Raw genomic sequence first — 19,648 nt, 5'->3', positions numbered from 1 at the left:
TTGACCTTTCTTCTTGACTGGCAAAGATTAACCAAGACAGGCCAGTAATTTAATTATTGACCTGTAGTCTCTGCTCATGTCATTTAAAGGAATCAAGAAAAAAAAAAGTCAGGTTTTTCATGGAACCCCATACATTTTTTTCTATAATAAATGAGATGAAAAGTGAAAACAGCAGTGGGATATGACTTTGTTTTAATCCTTAATACTTTGCTTCTATCAGATAATGATCATTTTCAGGAGGGGGAGGCTGGGTTCATGAAAAGCATATGTAAACAGGGAGAAACCACAGTGTGTTATACACAGGATACAAACGTGCTACACAGTGAAAAAACAGCCTGTGGAATGACTCAACTGGTCATACATGTGACATTCATCTTAGTCACAAGACAAACACAATATGTCAGACAAGGTAAAAAAGCTATCTAAACCTGCCTGGCCCTGTGTGACACAGTAATTACCCCCCAAAGCTAATAACTGGTTTTGCCAACTTTAAAGACCTGCAATAAAGTGTTTGTGATAACTGGCAATGAGTCTGTCACTTTGTTGTGGAGGAATTCTGGCCCACTTTTCTTTGCAGAATTGTTTTAATTCAGCTACAGATTTGCCCGAACAGCTTTGGAACACCTTGATTCTCAAACTCTCTCAGTGAATGGCTCTGTTGAGATCAATCTACAACTTTTTTACATGGGTTGTACTCTGATATTCTGAACTCTCAAAAATATGATTTCTTTAGGGGTTCCAGGGGGGTGACTCCTGTGATTGTAGAAAGAAGTCACATTCTACATTAGTCCATGGGGAAACAGCCCCAACTCCCCATGGACCAGTGCAGATCCATCTAATGACAACGATAATGATGGTGATTTTAAAGGCTTATGTGTGTGTCTGTCATTACAGCTAAATGAGAGAAACAAACAAAGATGTTCTGAAACTTAAGGCAATTTTTCAAAGATTCAAGTTTTTAATCAAAGCTGATATTAACAATTTGATGTTGAATAAAACAAACATGAAATTGAAGGACCTTCACTGGTAGTTTCTGCTACATACCAAACATATGTACAGGTGCACTCAGACCTCTCTGAGCACCCAAGCTCAGAGAGGTCTGACATGAATCATAAATGACAGACTTTAATGTGTCTCAAACACAGGCATTCTCATGACATATAACTGACCCACGTGGTTAATCATGAAACATTTGGAAACAATGTCCTGGCATGTTATTGCACACAGTTCATTTGAGTTCCTCACTTTTACAAGGAATTTGGCGATGTTTGTGTTGATCTGTGTGTCCTGGATAGTTGGCTGTCTGGTTAGTCGCTGCAGCTGCTTGCAGAAAAAGACCAGTTCTCTGCACGAGCAGTCGGGCCTTCCTTCACAGCTGCAGGGTTTCGGTACAACGACCAAGGACTCCACCACAGCAAAGCAACTGCTTGTTTCTATTACTGAATTGTTTCTTTTTAATGTGCCACTGCACTCCAAACTAGTAACCAGCATGTTCTTATAAACACAACGCTTATATTCAGTTACACTGTCACGATGTGGCTGGCACCACGAAAGTGTTTCATTCTTCTGCAACGCTGCAATTTCTCTTGGTGTCAAAACTCTCTGAGAGCCACTTCCCAGAGTCACTAACTCTTCTCCAATGTAATTTAATGACTTTGTAAAACGATCACAACTTGCCATGGAACAGAAGAAGTCTTTGATTTCTGTGCTGGCGTCCTGAAGGGTAGCACTTCCTTGTCTTATTATTTTCTCATATGAAAAGAAATTCTTGAAAATCTGTAATGAAATTGACTGCGTACCAGAGTACATCTGCAACAGTCTGCTGTTCATGTCTTGAAAAACAAAGACTGAATTGGCCCACAAAAGCCCCCAGTTCCGGACACCTTCTGTAAGATGCGTCAACAAATGGCAGTCGTACGAACAATGCTCGAGTCCATAGAGAGACGGTATCTGTGCTACAAACTGAACCAGACACAACTCTGCACAGTTGAGCTCATCCTGAGTGGCAAAGTGGGAGAGGAGGACGTGAAGGGCACAAGGAAGAAGCATCCAGTGCTTGTAGTACACTGCTGGCAAAACATTCCTCAGTATTACAGGAGAATAGAGGAGAGCAAATGCTCTCCACTCACAAGCTGTCCAATGCATCCTCTCACTGAGGCTCCTGGGACTTCGGCTGATTTCATTTGGTGGCTGGATCTCACACAAGGCTCTGTCCAGGTCGTTTAAATGCTCATCTGTCAAATGGAAGTCCTTGCTGGCATAAAGCGGGTCGAACCACAGATTGACGAACTGACGGACAACGCCCAGACAAAAACAGTGCATGTAATCTGGAACAAAGCCTTTGATAATGTCAAATGACGGCAAAAGAAACAGGAGACTTGGACCTTTAACCCCCATTTGACTCTGGTCATAACTATTTCCCATCACTAACTCAGCAAGTTGCACCGTTTCAGGCATGTGTCTCAGATCACAGCCGTCCATCTGTATCGGGTAAACTCTGGTAAAACCCCTGCCCTTTATAACCATCTCACCTTTGTGGTAGCAAAAACCACAACCAAATTCTTTGTTAAACGGCTCAAAGTTCTGCACCATTGCTCTTGCTATCGCATCACATGTGCATATTTTAACTGTTACCGTGGTGTGATGCTCCGAGCCGATCTCATCTTTCCAACAGAACCCTGCAGCAGACAGTTTCTGAAGCTCGTTAATGAACGGAGTCAAAAAACTCTGAACTTGTGGTTTTCCTTTGCCAAACCATAAAGTGTGCAACAGAACGTTTTTGCACCGTTCCACATACGGTAGTTCATTGATGGTACACAGGATGGGCCAGATGGAGTATTTTGAGGAGCTGAACACGGGCGAGCCATCGCAGTTGAAGGTGAGTGTAATACTGCCGTCTTGTCTTTCACTCTTGTATTCGTTTCCAGTGTGGACATCAGAAAAGGAATCATCCCTCGTGAAATGCTTCCCAAGCTTTGAGTGGACGCGTGCAAGGAGGTTTCTTAGCTGAATTTCGAGCGGCATTACAAGGAAGTAGTAAGCCTTCAAGATCAGATATTTTCTGCTCAAGCTCTGCTGGCACACACTACACTCATTACCGGGATCCACACCAAGGTAGTTTGTACACCTGGGGCAATAAAAGTGAATCTCAGTCTTTCCATTGTAATCAGTCGAATGCTTTTTTAAAAAGCGAAGCGACTTTGGAACACATCCGGGTACCACCAAGTTTAGGAGGTGCAGGAGATCTCTGGATGCTGCTTTTGACAAGCCGTGCTTCACAATGAACGCCAGGAGGAGCAGGAGGAGGGCTCCCATTGTGACTGAGGAACCAGCATATATCTTCTTCTCTCCACAGAAAAACTGCTCCTAGTAACACAGGCCAGAAATATGCTTTAAAAGCTAAATGTAGTAGAAATGAACCAAAATGTCATCATTTCCATATGTAAAAAAATAACAAATGAAAAATACTAACTGTCGGATCTTCTTCTGTAGTTTCATCATCAGATGAAGCAGAGTTGGTCGCTCCTTGGTGCTACAACATAAAAGAGAAAGAGATATAAGCAGGTATATTAAGTTCCGGTGCACGAGAAAACCCTGCTGTCATGCTCACATTTAAGCTCCTCTTCACCTACACATACAGTCTCCAAAATAATTCAGTGTATCAAGCATTAATTAAATAATTTATCCAAAATCTGTGCACTGTGCAGCCCCACACACAGGGTGATCTGCACTAACTCACTAACATGACATTAACATCATTTTAACGAGATTAACGCCAACAGCACTGCTAAAACTATATAATATTGTAACAGAGAAGTTACCAATGTTTGCTTAGGATGTATCCTAAATGGCTGAGGTTCAAGAGGTGAAGTCTAGTAGGAACTTAGTGGTTACAGCTGCCTGTGTTAGTATCCTTGAAGTACCCGTGCGCCTAATAATTCACAACTTCAAACTTAAATCAAATTTGGTCAAATTTGGTTTCCTGGATATGTTTACTCCTTCATCACAGACTGGTTTTTTGGGATGCTTTAAACGATAGTTGCAGATTTCGGACAGAATCTGCAGATTATACAGTACAAATAAAATGTTCACATTTCTCCAACGTTATCTTCCCAACAGTTTCACTGGATGGCCAGGAAGCGTTTGCGATGTCTTCTCCAGAGCTGAAAATTGGCGTCTGTCTTGTGTCAGTGACGTAAAAGACGGATTTAATGCGACATGACCATTCAAACAGCAGTCGCTTTCTAAAACATCGGATATGTATCGGATTCAGTACCACATATGAAAGTGAACCAGGTCGGATTTGAAAATATCAGATTTGTGCCGTTCACACTGTCATACCATGATCGGATATGGGTCGCATAGGGTCAAATAAGTCGGATTTGATGCGCTTTCGTCTGCAGTGTGAACGCATTCTAAGTTGGGCGTCTTGATTGCGTTTGTGGTGTGGGTTCCTTCTTCAAATTCATTATTTGGATGGTTTGCTTTAGTTTTAACTAAGTAATTATTGCACTTCTTACTGCATGTGCATATTTACCATTTCATGGTCCGGATCTCCAGCTGACAGATGACTGGCCTGCAAGTCAGAAAAGGATGGCTGATGAACATCTTGATGTCATCATTTTGATATCCTTAAAATCATTTTCACTTATTGTTACTTCACATACAATAGGGTCTTCTTCATCTTCATCAGATGAGTAAGAATCTGTGTTTCCATCACTGCAGATGATGTTATCGCTCTAAAAATTTAACAGGAAAACAGAATGAGGACCTGCACTTGAAACCATGCTATCTGCTATTTTTGGTTCCTCCCTAAAAGGACTAGAGAGGTCAATTTGAATGTAAATGTGGCCAAATTTAGATTAGGCATGTTAATAATATTGAGATGGTATTTTTCAGTTTTCTATGTCGACTAATCGTCTCTGGATTTTAAAAGGTAAACAGAATGAGGGGTTCTTGTCTTTCCAAACAATGCTTAAACTGAAGATGCTTTACCATTTTATGGGCTGAACTTCCTCCTCTGATATCTGACGGTCCAGCCTAGGAGACAGGAAGTGATGAGCTACAAACATCTTCATGTGATAATTTATTGTATATCATTTATAAATATATATATATACAGTAGCTAACACACCATATTCTCTTCATCTGCTGCTTGAGTACGAGATGAGTCGGAATGTATGATCTTTCCATCCTTGTGGGTGGTGTTAAAGTCTCTCTGGATTTAAAGAGAAATATATAGAATGATAGGTTTTATTAGATTACTTTAAAAATCAGATATTTTAAACAATCATTTAAACAATTTTAACAAATACATAAGCACTAACGTCTTGTTCTGTAGTCTCATCTTTAGATGAAACAGCAGTAGCCTTTCCTCGCTGCTATAGAGAAAGAGACAGAATATAGATGTGAGCCAGAAGAAAAAGACCCAAGCATCCTCACAGTCAAGCACACTTTTACACGACATATGCCGAGAGATACAAGACTCCAAAATAAATAACTAAAACCTCAGTCAAGCACTAAAATGAATACCATTATATTATAAACTTTAAAGAAGTTCATTTAAATTTAAAGCTTACATGTAAGTCCTCATTATTTTAAATCACAAGTCACTGTAAATTTTACATTTACTGTCTAGTATAAAGACAGCATAAACAGTATATTGTCAGTAGAGTTGGATGTCTCAAGACCGGTCTTGGTCTCGAGACCACTTTTACGTGGTCATGGTCTTGTCTTGGTCTCGGTCCCATTTTGGCCTTGCTGTCTCGGTCTTGCTGTCTCAGATCGGGAGATTTGGAGTCAACAGTATCCATGACACACAACGTAGCGTTTGATAATGTGTCATCTGCAAAAGCATCAGCTCTAAGAGCCGTGCTTAGAGAGTGCTTTGTAGTGAATCAGAAGAGTCGACTCCCCTTGAGTGAGACCCGCTCCTCAGCTCTCACACAGTGGCTCAGCTACGCTCTGTGAAGGTTCTCAGTCATCCAGGTCATCGTAGTCAAAGGAGCTTACAAAGAGAAGTCCAGTCTCGTCTCGACTTTCTCTTGGTCTTTACTCGGTCTGTCTTGGTCTCGATACCCTCTGGTCTTGGTATTGTCTCGGTCTTGTTTTAGGCGGTCTTGACTACAAGTCTAACTGTCAGTGTAGACGATGGAGATCAGCCTGGACAACTCATAAAACATCTGCTCACATCTGGTTGAATTAAGTGGTTGAATTCAGATTACAAAGAGCAGTAAACCACAGATCACCAGTACAGTTGTTGTGAATAGAAAACTAATAATGGAGAGCATGGGGTTCCATGGAGATGAACCAAGTGGCAATCTGCAGGGCTAAAAATTAAAACCAAACACAGAAGTGCCAAAAACTGCAGTTCCTCAAGTGGTCACTTGAAACTGGCTTCAAAAATGTGTTAAAACCCACAGAGTGTCATCTTAAAATGTCTAACTTTAGAAGTAAACATGTGGTCTGGCACTGAAAAAACAACATTTCTGTACCCAAAATACCAATAATGAGGCTACAAAGTTAGCCACATAACCATGGCGATATCGTGTGTGGGTAACTCCATCCTTCATAAATAGTCTATATGTATTGCTCAGTTTTTAAGCCAACCATAAGTGGCCATTTAAGGTATTGCAGTTTTCTGGAAAGGCTTTATTTTTCTTATGCAGTGTGTGCATATATAAAAAGTTGAAATTTAAAGTTTGGCTGGAGATTTTCGTTCCACTCCTAGTAGTATTAGTCTGAAAGGCAGACCAGTTGGACTGCACAAAGAGACCAGTCTGAGTGAGACTGGAGCCAAATTTAGATCAGATATGTTTTTCTATTCTTAGTTTTCCCCAGTTTTTTCCCAGAGCCTTCGCACATTTCGTCTTTCTATTTTTCCTTCTAAAGTTCATCAACTCTTGAATTAATAAAATTTACCTTTTTGTGATGCAAATCTTCTCCTCTGTCTTTTGGCTCACTAGAGCCATTACCAACCTAAGAGACAGGAAAAGATGCATCAAGTCATATGGTAAACATTAATCTGCGGCTACACCTCAGAGATCAAACTGTCATGGATTTCAGTAGAGTGATTAACATTTCTTTAAGTGAACCCTAAATAATTTTATACAAATAAAAATTAAATTCTGGATTTTTGGGGAGTGGAAAAGCAACATGCTCTTATTGGTGTGGACTGGAATAGGTAGGTGGGGCAAGTATTCACTGGTGGGATGTCACCCATGTTATATCCTGTTCATCTCATTACTTCTTTGAGTGCATTTCACAAGAGTTACTCAAACAACATTGTGCGAATCTTTGGGGTAAATTGCAGGAAATGAATTGCCAAAATTAAATAATTAAAAATTTGTAGCAAATTTCATTTCAAGAAATAAACTGAAACGACATTCAGATTAGTATATTATATATTCACAATCTCTAAAAAGACATTTTAGCGGTTAGAAAATGTAAATATGAAAATGACAAAAATGCTTTTATTAATGGAGAATGTTTAGTAATGCAAGGTGTGTGTGTGTGTGTGTGTGTGTGTGTGTGTGTGTGTGTGTGTGTGTGTGTGTGTGTGTGTGTTGGGGGGGGGGGGGGTCACTTGATCTGTGTCTCATGTATGATCACATGCTCTCATACTGTGAGCTGGACCAGTATATGGTACCATGGAAAAGTTTTTCGTTTTCTGCTTCCTGATTTATTACACTTACATGTTTCATATCATCAAAGTAATTTTAATATTAGACAAATTTAACCTGCGTAAATAAAAAATCCAACTTTTTAAATACGTTTTAAAATTTATTAAGGGAATAATCTATCCAAACCTACCTGACCCTATGTGAAAAAGTAATTTCCTCCCTTGTTAAATGATGACTTAACTGTGATTAATCGACATTTTTTGGAAAGCCGAGTTCAATTTCAGTAGCCACACTCCTATTATTTAATTACAGAAATCACTTGAATAGAACCTGTCTGACATCCACCGACCTGGAAAGGATTACAAAGCCATTTCTTAGGTTTTGGGACATCAGCGAACCACAGTGAGAGATATTATCCACAAATGGTTTAAAACACCTTCTAAAGAAAAACAAGGTCTAGTCTGAAATCCAACTGATGCGCTTTGGCATGACCGCTGATGCTCCAATGTGGCCACTGGCCGCTAAATAATAACTTCCACATTTGTTTTCATCAGGGTTCAGAGCTAAGAAGCTCGTCTGGATGCTGCAGGCGTCTAGTTTTGTACACACGGCTGCTTGATTTGCTGTTTGCAGAGTAATTAAGGGTTACCTCGCTGATCTTTGTCTTTGCAGACGTCTTTCTAGGGCGCCCACTTCTCGGCAGAGTAGCCACAGTACTGAATCGCTTCCATTTAAGCACAATGTCCCTAACTGTGTTGCGATGAATATCCAAAGTGCGTGCGATTATTTTATAACCTTTTCCAGCTTTGTGCAGATCAACAATTTGCGATCGTAAAGCTTCCGAAAGCTCGTTTTTGCGAGGCATGATTCACGTATTCATTACGGGTTTCAGCTACCAGGAAGCGCTTCCCCCTGCACCGGAAGTGTGAATGGATATTTATTTTTATATATATATTTGAATATATTTTATTTTATGGGGCTTTATAATAACAAAATATAAAACCTGGAAATGTTGAAAAAAACCTCAGTAGTCGGATTATTATAGTTTTTTTTTTTTATTAATTTACACTTCTACCAAAGAATGTGGTTCCTGCAGCACCTCCCAAAAAACTGGACCAGTTTATCTAAGCACGGGCTCTTTTTACTTACTGTTAATCTCTTTCCACAATAGTTCAAGAGTGTAAAATACCTGCTGACTGTTTCTTCGTTAAACTGTCCTTGCATATTTGACATTAATAAATAGCTCACACAAAAAGATCTTGTTCAGATCTTTCTGAGAAAAACTGAATTTCAGAAACAAGCGAATATTTCTGTTGTTTTCCTCCTTATCCACAAAGCGAAGTGTTGCATTACTCTCTGGAAATTCTTGACCTTGGCATGTATAGTTGCAAATTTTGTTATATAAATAACAAACTTTGAAAATCTTCCGTCTCGTGAGAGACTCATTAACTGTTCAACTTCAGCACCCACATAAAAATAATGACAATCGATCATGTCTGAAGCTGTGCGATTTAGTGTTGCAAAAAAAACCCACACAGTGCTCCCCAAAATACTTTTAAATTAAGATTTTATTCGGCAACGTTTGTGATTTTACACATGCAATTCTGCAGGATTGACAGCTTCACTGAAACTGAAGATTTCTGAGAATACATGTACTAATACCGTGTGCTTTGATATCTTTAATCTAATGTAGACCACAGACATTAACACTCAGTACACTCAGTATGTCACAAGAAACAAGCCGGTCTGTCTGAACCTATGCACACAGATCACATAATGCATTTTGCAGAACCCATCTGGATATCTGTGTCAGGGTAAATCAAACCAAATGTGCGTATGTTTAGGTGTGTGTGTGTGTGTGTGTGTGTGTGTGTGTGTGTGTGTGTGTGTGTGTGTGTGTGTGTGTGTGTGTGTAAGCTGCCTGAGCACATTAGGTGTGCAAAGGCAGATTCTGTGGGGGTTCTGCAGGCAGATTATTTTGGGCTTCAGCTTCGGGCTCAGCTGGAGCTTTTGCCTCTGTGGGAGAAATATGAAAAAAATTAATGAATTAAAACACAAGCCAAAGAATGTAACAACAATGCTGGATATGTCACAGTCAGTTTACCTTTATCTTCAGGTTTCTGTGTCTGTGGCTGAAACTGTAGTTCTCCATTAGGACCCGCAGGAGGCTGCCCATCCACTGCCTGCTGTTCTTTCTGTCGCTGAGACATTTCTAATACAGCCTGCCATTTAAAAAAAGAAAAAAAGAAACAATTAACTATTTTTTAAGTTTCAGATGATGTAAGAAAGTGACCGCCAGGGTAGGATTGTTACCTGCTGGTACTCTCTCCTCTGGGCCTCCAAGGCTTTGCCTCTCTCCCTCAGCAGCTCCTGCTCCTGAAGCAGAGTCTCAGCCCTCCTCTTCAGCTCTTCCTCCTTGTCCCTGAGTTCAGCCTCAAATCGCTGGAGCTCTTCCTCTGTATACACTGGCTTGTTTTCCAGAGTCTGCAGCGACAACAGCGGGATGCAGGTAATGCACACATCCATCCATTTAAAAAAGAAAACACGTCCCTCCCTCTTCCCAGGGAGGGACATCGAGATGTTTCCAAACCAGCTGGGGCCTATAACTTCTCCATCATGTTCTGTGTCTGCCGCAGAGCCTCCTACTGGTAGCACATGTCCAACACCAGCACCTCACTTATGAGCCTCACAGGAGGCATCCTGTTTAGATGCCTCAAGCACCTCAACAGGCTCCTTTAGCCACGAAGGAGTTGCCTCCCAAATGGCCAAGATTCCCACCCTATGCATAAGCTTACTTGTAATGCTTTTAACCTTTAGCTTATTTTTTAGTCACTACCTTGGAGCCATAGGTGAGGATAGGAATGTAGATCGACTGGAGATCCAACAGTTTTGCTTTCATGCTCAGCTTTCTCTTCACCATATCGGACTAATACAGCGTCTGCATCACAACAAATGCTGCACCAATCTGTATCTCAATCTCCTGCTCCGCACTGTGAAAACACTGGTGAAAAAGACTCTGAGAATTCCAATTCATCCAAAAACTCTGCCCTAACCTGCAGTGGATACTCCACCCTCTTATAGTTATCTGATCCCCAATCGATGAAATTAGTTAAAGCATTATGCATGCATTATCTCATTATTGAAAAGAACACCACTGTCACACCCAGTCTGATTTTCCAAATGTCCATTGGTAAACAGGAATTAAAAAATAAAAAGTACATCAAAGAGTTTTCATTGGGTCAACTTGTGAGAGACTCATTAACTGTTCAAATTCAGCACCCACGCTTTCCAGGCTCATCCTGGGAACTTGAACCACACACCCAGTGCAAAGCATCCACCCACTTCCCCAACCTTCAGGCCACCTCTGAGCTCCTTACCTCCCACTCTTTGGGATTACTGAACTCTTTCTTCTCTGTGGACTTGAGGAATTCCTCCAGGCTGACGAGCCGGTCTTTGTTTGCATCCACCTTTTAACACAGGAAGGTTGGCTGCGTCAGTTAAAGAAAAACCCAGTAAAGGTGGGAAATGGTGAGATAAATAATTAACAATTTACATTTTTCATGACATGCTCCCTCATCCTCAGCCTTTCTTCCTCCATCTCCATCATATCATCTTCCTCATTCTTTGGGTCGTAGACCTTCTCCAGCTGGAGGAGGGAAATAAACAGATGTTAGCCGCTACTCTGATGCTGTGCATATGTCTGCTGTCAGCTTGTAAAAAAGCCTGCAGGAGCTTAGGAACACAGAGAAGAGCTGCATTTTGAAGGAAATAGAAATCAAACCAGGATTTTAAGCAGTCTCAGGATAAAACTAAATCTAAATCAAAGTTTAATTGAAGCAGTCATGATGTGGATGTAAGCAGGATTGTACACCTCCTTTGTAAAGAGAGCCTCCAGTTCCTGCTCATCCAAAACACCGTCTTCATTTGTATCTAAATGAAACAGAGAATAAATGAGAACCCTTCTTTCTTTGTTTTTAAAAAAACATATAACCCATTAACATGAAAAAAAGAGAATGGCTTAAAGCGAGTTGCTGTCACCCACCATGCAGTTTAAAAAAGGTCTTGGGATTGAACTCCTGAGGATCCAGTCCATCTGTCTCCTCCCAAACTTCCCGCAGCTGATCAACGCTACCCTGAGTGGGAAAAATATTTTTTAAAAACAGACTGAAAACCTGAGTCATTTCTAATGGTTTCTGATAAAAACGAACACGGATGTATCAGTCGCCCACCGGAGCGTTAACTTTAGGATGCTGGCGGTGTTTCTCCTTCAGCTCCTGCATTCTCTTCTCCTCCTTTTCTCTCTTCTCCTGATCAAGGCTCTTCAGGTACTCCCGCCTCTCATGCTCCTTCAGCATCTCGTAGCGCTTGAACTCCTCGTGTCTCTCTGCGTCGTAGTTCTCCAGGTCCTTAGTGGCCTAGATGAAAAGCCAGAGAGATAAAAGATATTATTGCTGCTACTATTGCTGTTAATAATATTTTTTTAAAAAATAAGTGAGGTATAGCACAAAATAGACAGTCTGATCAGTGTTGTTATGATTCTCGAGATCTGTCACACTCTGTGAAACAAATGGACAAAAATTTCTTTAAAAACTCCTAAAATTCTTCTTCATTTATCGCTGCAGCAACTTACCGTTGAGATTAGAAGCTCGAGATCTTTGGCCTCAAAGGTGTTTTGATTGTGCGGATCCAGATGTTCAAACTGCTTCAGAAGGGAGGCATGGTCCATCTGAAGACCTGTATGGATCATATGTGAATAACCAATCACATACTGGACTACCATTTGGTTCTATATATATTACTGAATAAATACACAGATTTGTACAGAGATTTTTTTTTGTAAATAACAGACTGATAAAAATGGACTGACATACAAAATTTCCATAATCAGTTAAGATAAGAAAAGTCAATGGTTCACAAATTTCTGTGAAGGTGTTAAAAATCTTTTTCATTTTTTAAAAAAGATTATTAAATCTAATAAGAACTTTAGTATACAGTTAACTGCAAACTTTTCAGTGATGTGGATCAAAGGAATCCCACTCACTCTGTGTGTTGGTGCTGTCCAGTTTGGCCTTTAGCAGCATCCTGAGACGAGAAACCTCCTGACGCTTCAGCTCATCCAAGCGAGTTCTGACATGATGACTGACCAGGTCCAGCTCTTTACTGAGACGCCCGTTCTGATGGCAAACATGAGAAATCCAGGTGAGTTTAAACAGTTTGGACACAATGCCAGCTGCTAGAATGTAAACAGTACACAGGGAAGCCTACCGACTGAGAAGGAAGAACGTGAAACAGAGGCAGAGGTGGAAACCAACCTTAATGTCCTCTGTGTTTGCTGTCTGCAGTTTCTCTCTGAAGTGCGGGTCTGTCTCTAAAACCTCAATCACCTCTCTGAGGTACCGGTCGTAGTACAGGCCAGTGTCCTATTTTGTAAGGAAATGTTAACCACAACAAGTCTCTGGTCATAAAAACAGGTCACGAGGTAGAAGAAAAAACAAATGACAGAATAATGAGCCATTACCATGTTCTCTTCCTGCACTTCCTCTTTAGGGACCTGCTGGGCTGCATTGCGATCTATAGGCACTGACCAGACCTCGACAGAGATGGACAGCAGCAGGAGCCAGCCAGATATCCACTTCATCCTCCTTTAATATGAATATCAATAACAAAAATATCTTCCAGTGTCAGTTCTCCTACATACCTACATTTATATGTAACTTGGTACATTAAAAAAATCTGTATGATGCATTTAACTCACAGAGAACCTCCTTCCCCTAAAATCTCACAACACACAACTCAATTATGACATTTTCAAACAAAAGACCCTGTAAGGATTCTCATGTGCAAATAGGTCATGTTTCCTATTGTTTTGATTACATTACATTTACTTCATAATACTTGGTGTATACATTATGTAGATTTCCAGGAGTGGTGTGTCTTCTGGTATCTGTAGTTGTAGTTTAGGAAGTGTGAGAATCTGAATGATCTTCACCAATAACAAACCTCAGGTAGTGCTCTGGACATAGTTTATCATCTTTTTTCTATTTTTTTCCCCCAATACTATATAATTTAACTCCTATACAACCTTAATCTCAGTCAACAAATTATACGCAGTGGTTACAGCAGGAAAGTGAGCTAGTCACTTTTAGGTTTTAATGTGATTAGTTGATGACCGATGAATGCCGAATTCACCAGACGACTGCAAGGATCTATACAAAGTCTAAAACTGTAGTTCTTCGTAGATTTCGATGTATCCTTGGATATATAAAAAACAGTAATATGACATTTTGATAAGAATTAACGCAATAGATGTAATCCAAGAGGGAAGAAGTGTTACAAATAGGAGCTATACCGGCATTCTGAGATGAGATTTCATGTGCCATTTGTAATGATACCATCTATATTATTATTTATTAATAAGGCATTTGTTAATTAATGGTATTGTTTAGCTATTGCTAGGAAGCTAACTAGCTTAAGTAAGAACACTACGGATGCGGAAAATGGATACTGAGTGATGACGATTTAGCCCCCCAAAAATAATCTATTCGTTAACAGCGAACCCCTGTCACTGTAAACCCAACACAAACCTAAATTAATGATTCGCTTATGGCTTATTTCAGGCCTCTTTCGTTATTAATTGATTTTACAGATGATGTTAGAGCTCCGTGTTTTCACATCGCCGAACATGTAAGCAAGAAACGCATAGCACATTTCTTTCTACGACACAGTTTTCTCTTAATTTCTCGTACACTCTTGGTCGGCGTTAAACTGACACATAAAACTTGTCATAACACTGAAAAACATCCTTACATAGGCAGTATCTTACCGCAAGTTTGTTTTGGATATCTGACCCAATGCTTCAAGCACGAGCTGTATTTGCGTCGGATAAAACTGACGTCATGGGAATGCGGATCTCCTCCTGTGTGCTCCCTTCAGGTAACGTCGGAAATATCATACACATCCTTTTTTTTTTTACGGGTAAGGAGCTTTGGAATTGTGATCACAATTTTGTATTATAGTGAACATAATGCAAGCTCACCGTGATAAATGTGCCACATAATTAATGAGACAAAATCCCCCTTTAGTGAGATAACATCAAATATAAGAGATTGCTTTTGGAGGCGCGTGGCTTTGCACATGAAGGCATCAACGGATATTAGGTAAAAAAAATAGACACAAAATATGTACAAACATTTTTAATAGCTTTAAAAATAGATTTTCTGTGTATTGAACTCAGGACAAAAACACAAAGTTATGGTAAATTGAAATAAATTAACATAAAATGAATCAACAATTGCGCATGAATAATAAATAAAAGGTATAAATATGATTCTTTAAAAAAATCTAGGCCTAATATAAAATTGATAGAAGTATTAAATATGGCACGTGGAAAAAACGCCTTTCCACAAATAAATTAACAAAAATAAATTAACAACCACACACAAAAATAGCTAAATTATATGAGGAAAAAATGTCAGAGCATTCTGAGGTCATATTGAATTTATATCAGTTTGACTGATGAGCTTAAAGGGTTTTGATTGGTTGACACTTTCAATGCAATACTTCATTCAGTGTTCACAAGTCAATCTCTCTCATGTCAGTTGGTGTTCCAGGCCTTTCGTTCTCCACCTCCTCGTCTTTTTCTGTGGGGCCCTGCTGAAGCCCACTTCTCAGACGCTGGTGGAGGGCATATTCAATCATCTCACTGTAGCACTGCAGGACAGCCTGGAAAGCAAGAAAGAGAAAAATGAAGTCTTTTGTGTAAGATATGTGTATTTCACTGCATTTGACAAAGCTTTGAAACAAGGAGGCCCTTCAAAACAAAAGAAAATGCTTCTTGTTGATTCTGTCCCTTTGCAAAATTAAAATTCCAACTGAAAACCTCATTTAAATCAAATCTAATCTAATAATTGAGTCTACTTGCAAACAAAACAGGCATTCTCACCAGGTCGGTCTGGCACAGTTCAGCCAATGCTTCACTCATAAGGGCCAGCTGAGTGAGGCCCTTGTTGCCCAGACCTCGTAGGGCACAGTTCAGTGATGCTGCAGCAACAAGCGATGGCGGGGCTCCCAGAAACCGGGAGTCGCAGACACACATGGCGGCCAGCGTGTCGCTGTGCCGCCGCAGGGTGGAAAGCTGCTCCTCTGCAGATTCACCACTGTCTCCTCTCTCCTCTACACAGGCGAGAAAATGTGGGAGAAAATCCTGCGGAGTCACTGCTGCTGTGTCCCATCGGAGGGTGGCGAGGATAACACGCTCCATTTCCTAATGGAAGGGAGCATGAAAACAAGAAAATTTTAGCTGAAGCCCAACTTTATGGGCTACATTTGAAAGACTTTGGCATCCAGTGGAGACAAATCACTGTTAGGTATTAGAGGGCCACAGCTGGGAAAGACTCCCAAATGGGATTAGGTTATTCGGAGTATGAGATAAACTCACCAACAGGTTCGATGGCAGGAAGCTGTATTCAGCTGCCGCACACAGGGTGTCAGCGGTCACGCTGTCACACTCTGTGAGCTTCGAGGCTATAAGCATGCAGCCAGCAGCTAGGCAGTACAATGAGACCGGTACAGACAGAGACGCAGACAGGAACCTGTCCATCAGAGAGACAGACAGGGGGAAGACTGTCTCATCACAACCACACTCACAGCACACCTGGAGAGGAGGGAAAAAGGATGAAAGATGTCAGGATCACAGCTGTCCCGATGACATAACTCACCCAGCACTTTGAGGCAAATCGAAAAACTGGAGCATGAGAGAACTGAATACCTCCAGGGCCCATTTGGCAAGCTCCTCCCTGCGCTCCGGATCCCTGTGGATGAGGGTGATGTAGAGCATGGAGGGCATGTATCTCTCCTCCACGTGAAGCAGCCTCTGGATCACTCGATGCCCCGACACTGTTGGGTCCCAGGCGGCTCGCAGCTGAGGCGAGCCACTGTTGTGGCCCTGGGCTTGTGCCTCCCTCTGGCTCTGATCTTGAGTCTGGTCATCCTCCACTTCCTCACACCACAGAGACACAGACATGTCTCTGTCCATCTGCACAGCCTGCTGGCTAAAATATGAACTTGTTTATGTCCAGGAGGGAATTAAAAGAAAAACCAACGTCCTTCTGCCACACGAGGAAGCTGAATAGTTTGCAGGTAAATGGAAGTTGGTAAATCACTGTAGAGCCTTCTTGGTTTTTGCTGAAATCAGTCTTCCTGAGGTGGCCCTGCTGAATATCCCCCCTCACCAGAAGCTCAAAGTTTTATACCCAGCAGTCGGGAAGAGAGGGGGAGTGGTCCAGAGGGGTGGGAAATGCCATAGGAAGGGGCAGAGACCCTCATGAGCGACATAAAATAATAAGTTAACAAACAATGCGATCTGTGCAACAATTGCCTCAACAGGTGGGGAGAGGGAGAAAGAAGGAGAGCAAGGGGAGAGAGGGAGGCAGGGGAGGGGAAAAGAGGAACAGACAAGAGAGGGTGTGGCCCGCAGGGACAGAGCAACAGCTTGTCACCGACAGTGAAAAAAGAGAAGGACGAAAAGAAAAGGCAACGAGGGGTGAGAGAGAGACAGAGAGAGACAGAGAGAGACAGAGAGAGAGAGAGCGAAGCACCTCCAGACTGTGACAATGGGCATGGATGACAAAAGGATGAGGGTGTTTGTTTACAACGTGAGCACGGGAGGAGAGATGTTAAACGCTGATGTTCAGTCTTGTCCTGCTGTCAGAGAAAGATCCTGAAGTTCTGATATTTTTTTAGTTTCCCAAACAGTCCCATTATTTCTGTCTGTGCAGTTTCAGGGATTTTTGTGTCGTATAATGATTTGAGTCGGTGGTTTGCAGGTTTGCAATCCTAAAATGTTGCTTATGTCCCAGGATGCATTTGGAGAACTGTGATTAAGTGATTAAAAATTAAAGATAGATAAAATGAGAGTAAAATCTCACATTTCATTCAAGCGAGAATACCCTAAAGGTTCTTTGTTTTTACAAATGTTTTTTAACAAAGATATTTGGTAATTCTAGATAGATTCTATATTCTTTTGTAAGGAAACAATATAACAGCTGCGTGCAAACATACTAAACAAAAAAATGAATCAATTTTTGAAACAATTACAAATTAATCAATAAAGAAAAATAATATTTGACAGTGGGGTTGCAAACAGATTTCTTTTTTGGAAGCTTTTGCACTCTTTAGATGGAAACATTAAAATACCTTGAATACTGCACACATCTTGCGTTTCTCACCATTTATCAGGGGAGAGGAAGGGATTTCAAAAGTAGTTATAAATGTGTTCGTCAAACTTTTGGCTCTGAGCTTCTCTGTCGTCACAGATTGTCATTGTCAAAGCAACCTGCGTCCCCTTCGGTCTCCCCTCCCTGTGGCAATCTGCTGCTCTTGTATAAAGAGCGGCGAGGCCAGCGGGGAGGGCCGGGCGAGGTATGTGCAACAGACAGTGGAGCCGGGCAGGTCAATGAGCCGTATTGTCTCCCTTTACAAATCAGTGTCAGACAACAGCTCCTGGCCTTCTGCCTGCTGCTGGCTCTTCGCACACACACACTTCACACATTCATGGGGTAGACACACTTTTCACGCACTCCCCGGGGAGCCCACTGATGGTCACAATGGGGTCGCACTCCCCAGTGGAGAATACAGATTGTATTTGACACACTCATTACAGGTGGCTCTTCACACATTTAAGGCGTCAATGGCAGCTAAGGTTTCAAATGGGAGTTAAATGGACAGAGATACGAACACCATGCTGTGGATCACCACGACTTGATTTCAGCTGAGCATCAATAATTCATACCTGCTGTGACAAAGAAGTGATTCAGTTTCATATGTAACCCAAAACAGTATTTTTATGAAGGGAAAAAAAAGAACACTTCATTTATCTCCAAAGTTGGGCAGGTTCTGTATTACAGCAACCAAAGGACTATAAATAAAAAACTCAGTAAGACAGAATATGACAAAACAATAGTCCTAAAATGGTAAACTGAACAAACATAAGAAAGATTTAAAAGATGGAAATACACAATGGGAGAACATGCACCTGAAATCTGTACTTATACTATGAGCAATGTTCCGATAAAGCACTTGATTAAATTTCGCTATTGTCAACGTAAGCACGAGCTACTTTGATGAAAGTCATGAAAATAAAAAATAATCACAACCACTTAACATAATCTCATAAAATATTCCAAAACCTGAAACCCATATCATAACAAGCTAAAGCTAAAATCCCCAAGAATGCAGACCTGATTAAACAGTCCCACTTTCTGTGAAAATGCATAACATTTTCCTTCTTCATATGATGGTTGTTACTGAAGCTAAACTAAAAAAAATTAACACTGGATGTTTAAAAACATTTTAATTAACTAAAATAAAAATAGAAACTACACTCTGACGTGGATGTATTCATTGAGACTTTGGATGATTACAAGAAGGCTTTCAAAAGTTCTGTGTTTTTAATGTGATACATGATGTAATTTTCCCAAGTCTTGTGTCTAATATATGGCATCCACACAATAGTGATTAAAAAGACTGAAACCCAAAATTAATACACCCCCCCCTCCAAATCAGAATCAGTGGTTAAAAGCATATTATAACACATGTTTGAATGTACACGCAGGCATTGAATCTATACTGCAATTCTGAGTTCTTTTAGGGTACTTCAGGGCTTGTACATGAACTTACCCAAAGTTTACAACTAATTAACACAAGAGCACAATGTTTTCCCTTTAAAATATTCATGCAAGGTTAAAGTTTAAACCTGTACAAAACAATGCCAGTGCATCCTGTGTCCAGTGTTCCAAGCCTAGACCAGATTCATTCAATTTTCCTGAGTAACTGAATTCATAATAAACAAATCATAGATGAGAATCTGAGGCACAGGGAGTAGATCAGCAGCCACATTGTCTAACTGAGATGGTTATTCTTAGACACTCTGCATAATGACAACACGAAGAGACATAATCCTGCAATTCTTAGTCGATTGTAGCATTAGTGAGAGAATATTAGGTTTAAAGCGGTCGACAAGGCCTTCG

General features: G+C 40.7%; 3 protein-coding genes across 6 annotated transcripts; all 3 read right to left on the bottom strand.

The window, feature by feature from the left end:
- Nucleotides 1–195: 195 nt before the first annotated feature.
- Nucleotides 196–8,542, bottom strand: LOC147333090 (uncharacterized). 2 transcript variants are annotated; one of them, XM_086290041.1, is made up of 9 exons: nucleotides 8,272–8,542; nucleotides 6,922–6,978; nucleotides 5,328–5,381; nucleotides 5,135–5,218; nucleotides 4,996–5,040; nucleotides 4,668–4,739; nucleotides 4,538–4,576; nucleotides 3,473–3,532; nucleotides 196–3,366 (listed from the first exon to the last, which is right to left on the bottom strand). In XM_086290041.1, exons 1-9 carry the CDS (start codon nucleotides 8,485–8,487, stop codon nucleotides 1,126–1,128), a joined length of 2,868 nt encoding a protein of 955 aa, XP_086146167.1. In that variant the 5' UTR covers nucleotides 8,488–8,542; the 3' UTR covers nucleotides 196–1,125. The 2 variants fall into 2 exon arrangements, with proteins under 2 accessions (XP_086146167.1, XP_086146168.1); XM_086290042.1 differs by lacking the exon at nucleotides 6,922–6,978.
- Nucleotides 8,543–9,172: 630 nt separating this feature from the next.
- Nucleotides 9,173–14,574, bottom strand: nucb1 (nucleobindin 1). Of its 3 annotated transcripts, none has more exons than XM_086290047.1 (14): nucleotides 14,446–14,574; nucleotides 13,141–13,264; nucleotides 12,935–13,042; nucleotides 12,664–12,796; nucleotides 12,253–12,356; nucleotides 11,852–12,037; nucleotides 11,665–11,755; nucleotides 11,494–11,552; nucleotides 11,176–11,268; nucleotides 11,000–11,089; nucleotides 9,936–10,106; nucleotides 9,727–9,844; nucleotides 9,537–9,638; nucleotides 9,173–9,502 (listed from the first exon to the last, which is right to left on the bottom strand). In XM_086290047.1, exons 2-13 carry the CDS (start codon nucleotides 13,258–13,260, stop codon nucleotides 9,553–9,555), a joined length of 1,359 nt encoding a protein of 452 aa, XP_086146173.1. In that variant the 5' UTR covers nucleotides 13,261–13,264; nucleotides 14,446–14,574; the 3' UTR covers nucleotides 9,173–9,502; nucleotides 9,537–9,552. The 3 variants fall into 3 exon arrangements, with proteins under 3 accessions (XP_086146173.1, XP_086146174.1, XP_086146172.1); XM_086290048.1 differs by having other exon boundaries at nucleotides 9,173–9,482; XM_086290046.1 differs by having other exon boundaries at nucleotides 9,173–9,638.
- Nucleotides 14,575–14,770: 196 nt separating this feature from the next.
- On the bottom strand, nucleotides 14,771–16,820 carry ccndx (cyclin Dx). The gene is made up of 4 exons (XM_086290740.1): nucleotides 16,390–16,820; nucleotides 16,060–16,275; nucleotides 15,565–15,885; nucleotides 14,771–15,344 (listed from the first exon to the last, which is right to left on the bottom strand). The coding sequence occupies exons 1-4, from the start codon at nucleotides 16,654–16,656 to the stop codon at nucleotides 15,195–15,197; spliced, it is 954 nt and encodes a 317-aa protein (XP_086146866.1). The 5' UTR covers nucleotides 16,657–16,820; the 3' UTR covers nucleotides 14,771–15,194.
- Nucleotides 16,821–19,648: the final 2,828 nt, after the last annotated feature.

The sequence above is a fragment of the Aulonocara sp. 'chitande type north' Nkhata Bay genome, linkage group LG4 (assembly GCF_057382095.1).
Source record: "Aulonocara sp. 'chitande type north' Nkhata Bay isolate Kocher_YH1m ecotype deep benthic linkage group LG4, A_spYH_male_GT1.1, whole genome shotgun sequence".
NCBI lineage: Eukaryota > Metazoa > Chordata > Actinopteri > Cichliformes > Cichlidae > Aulonocara > Aulonocara sp. 'chitande type north' Nkhata Bay.
The sequence above is the reverse complement of the archived record's forward strand: the minus strand, read 5'-3'. Positions and strand labels throughout refer to the sequence as shown.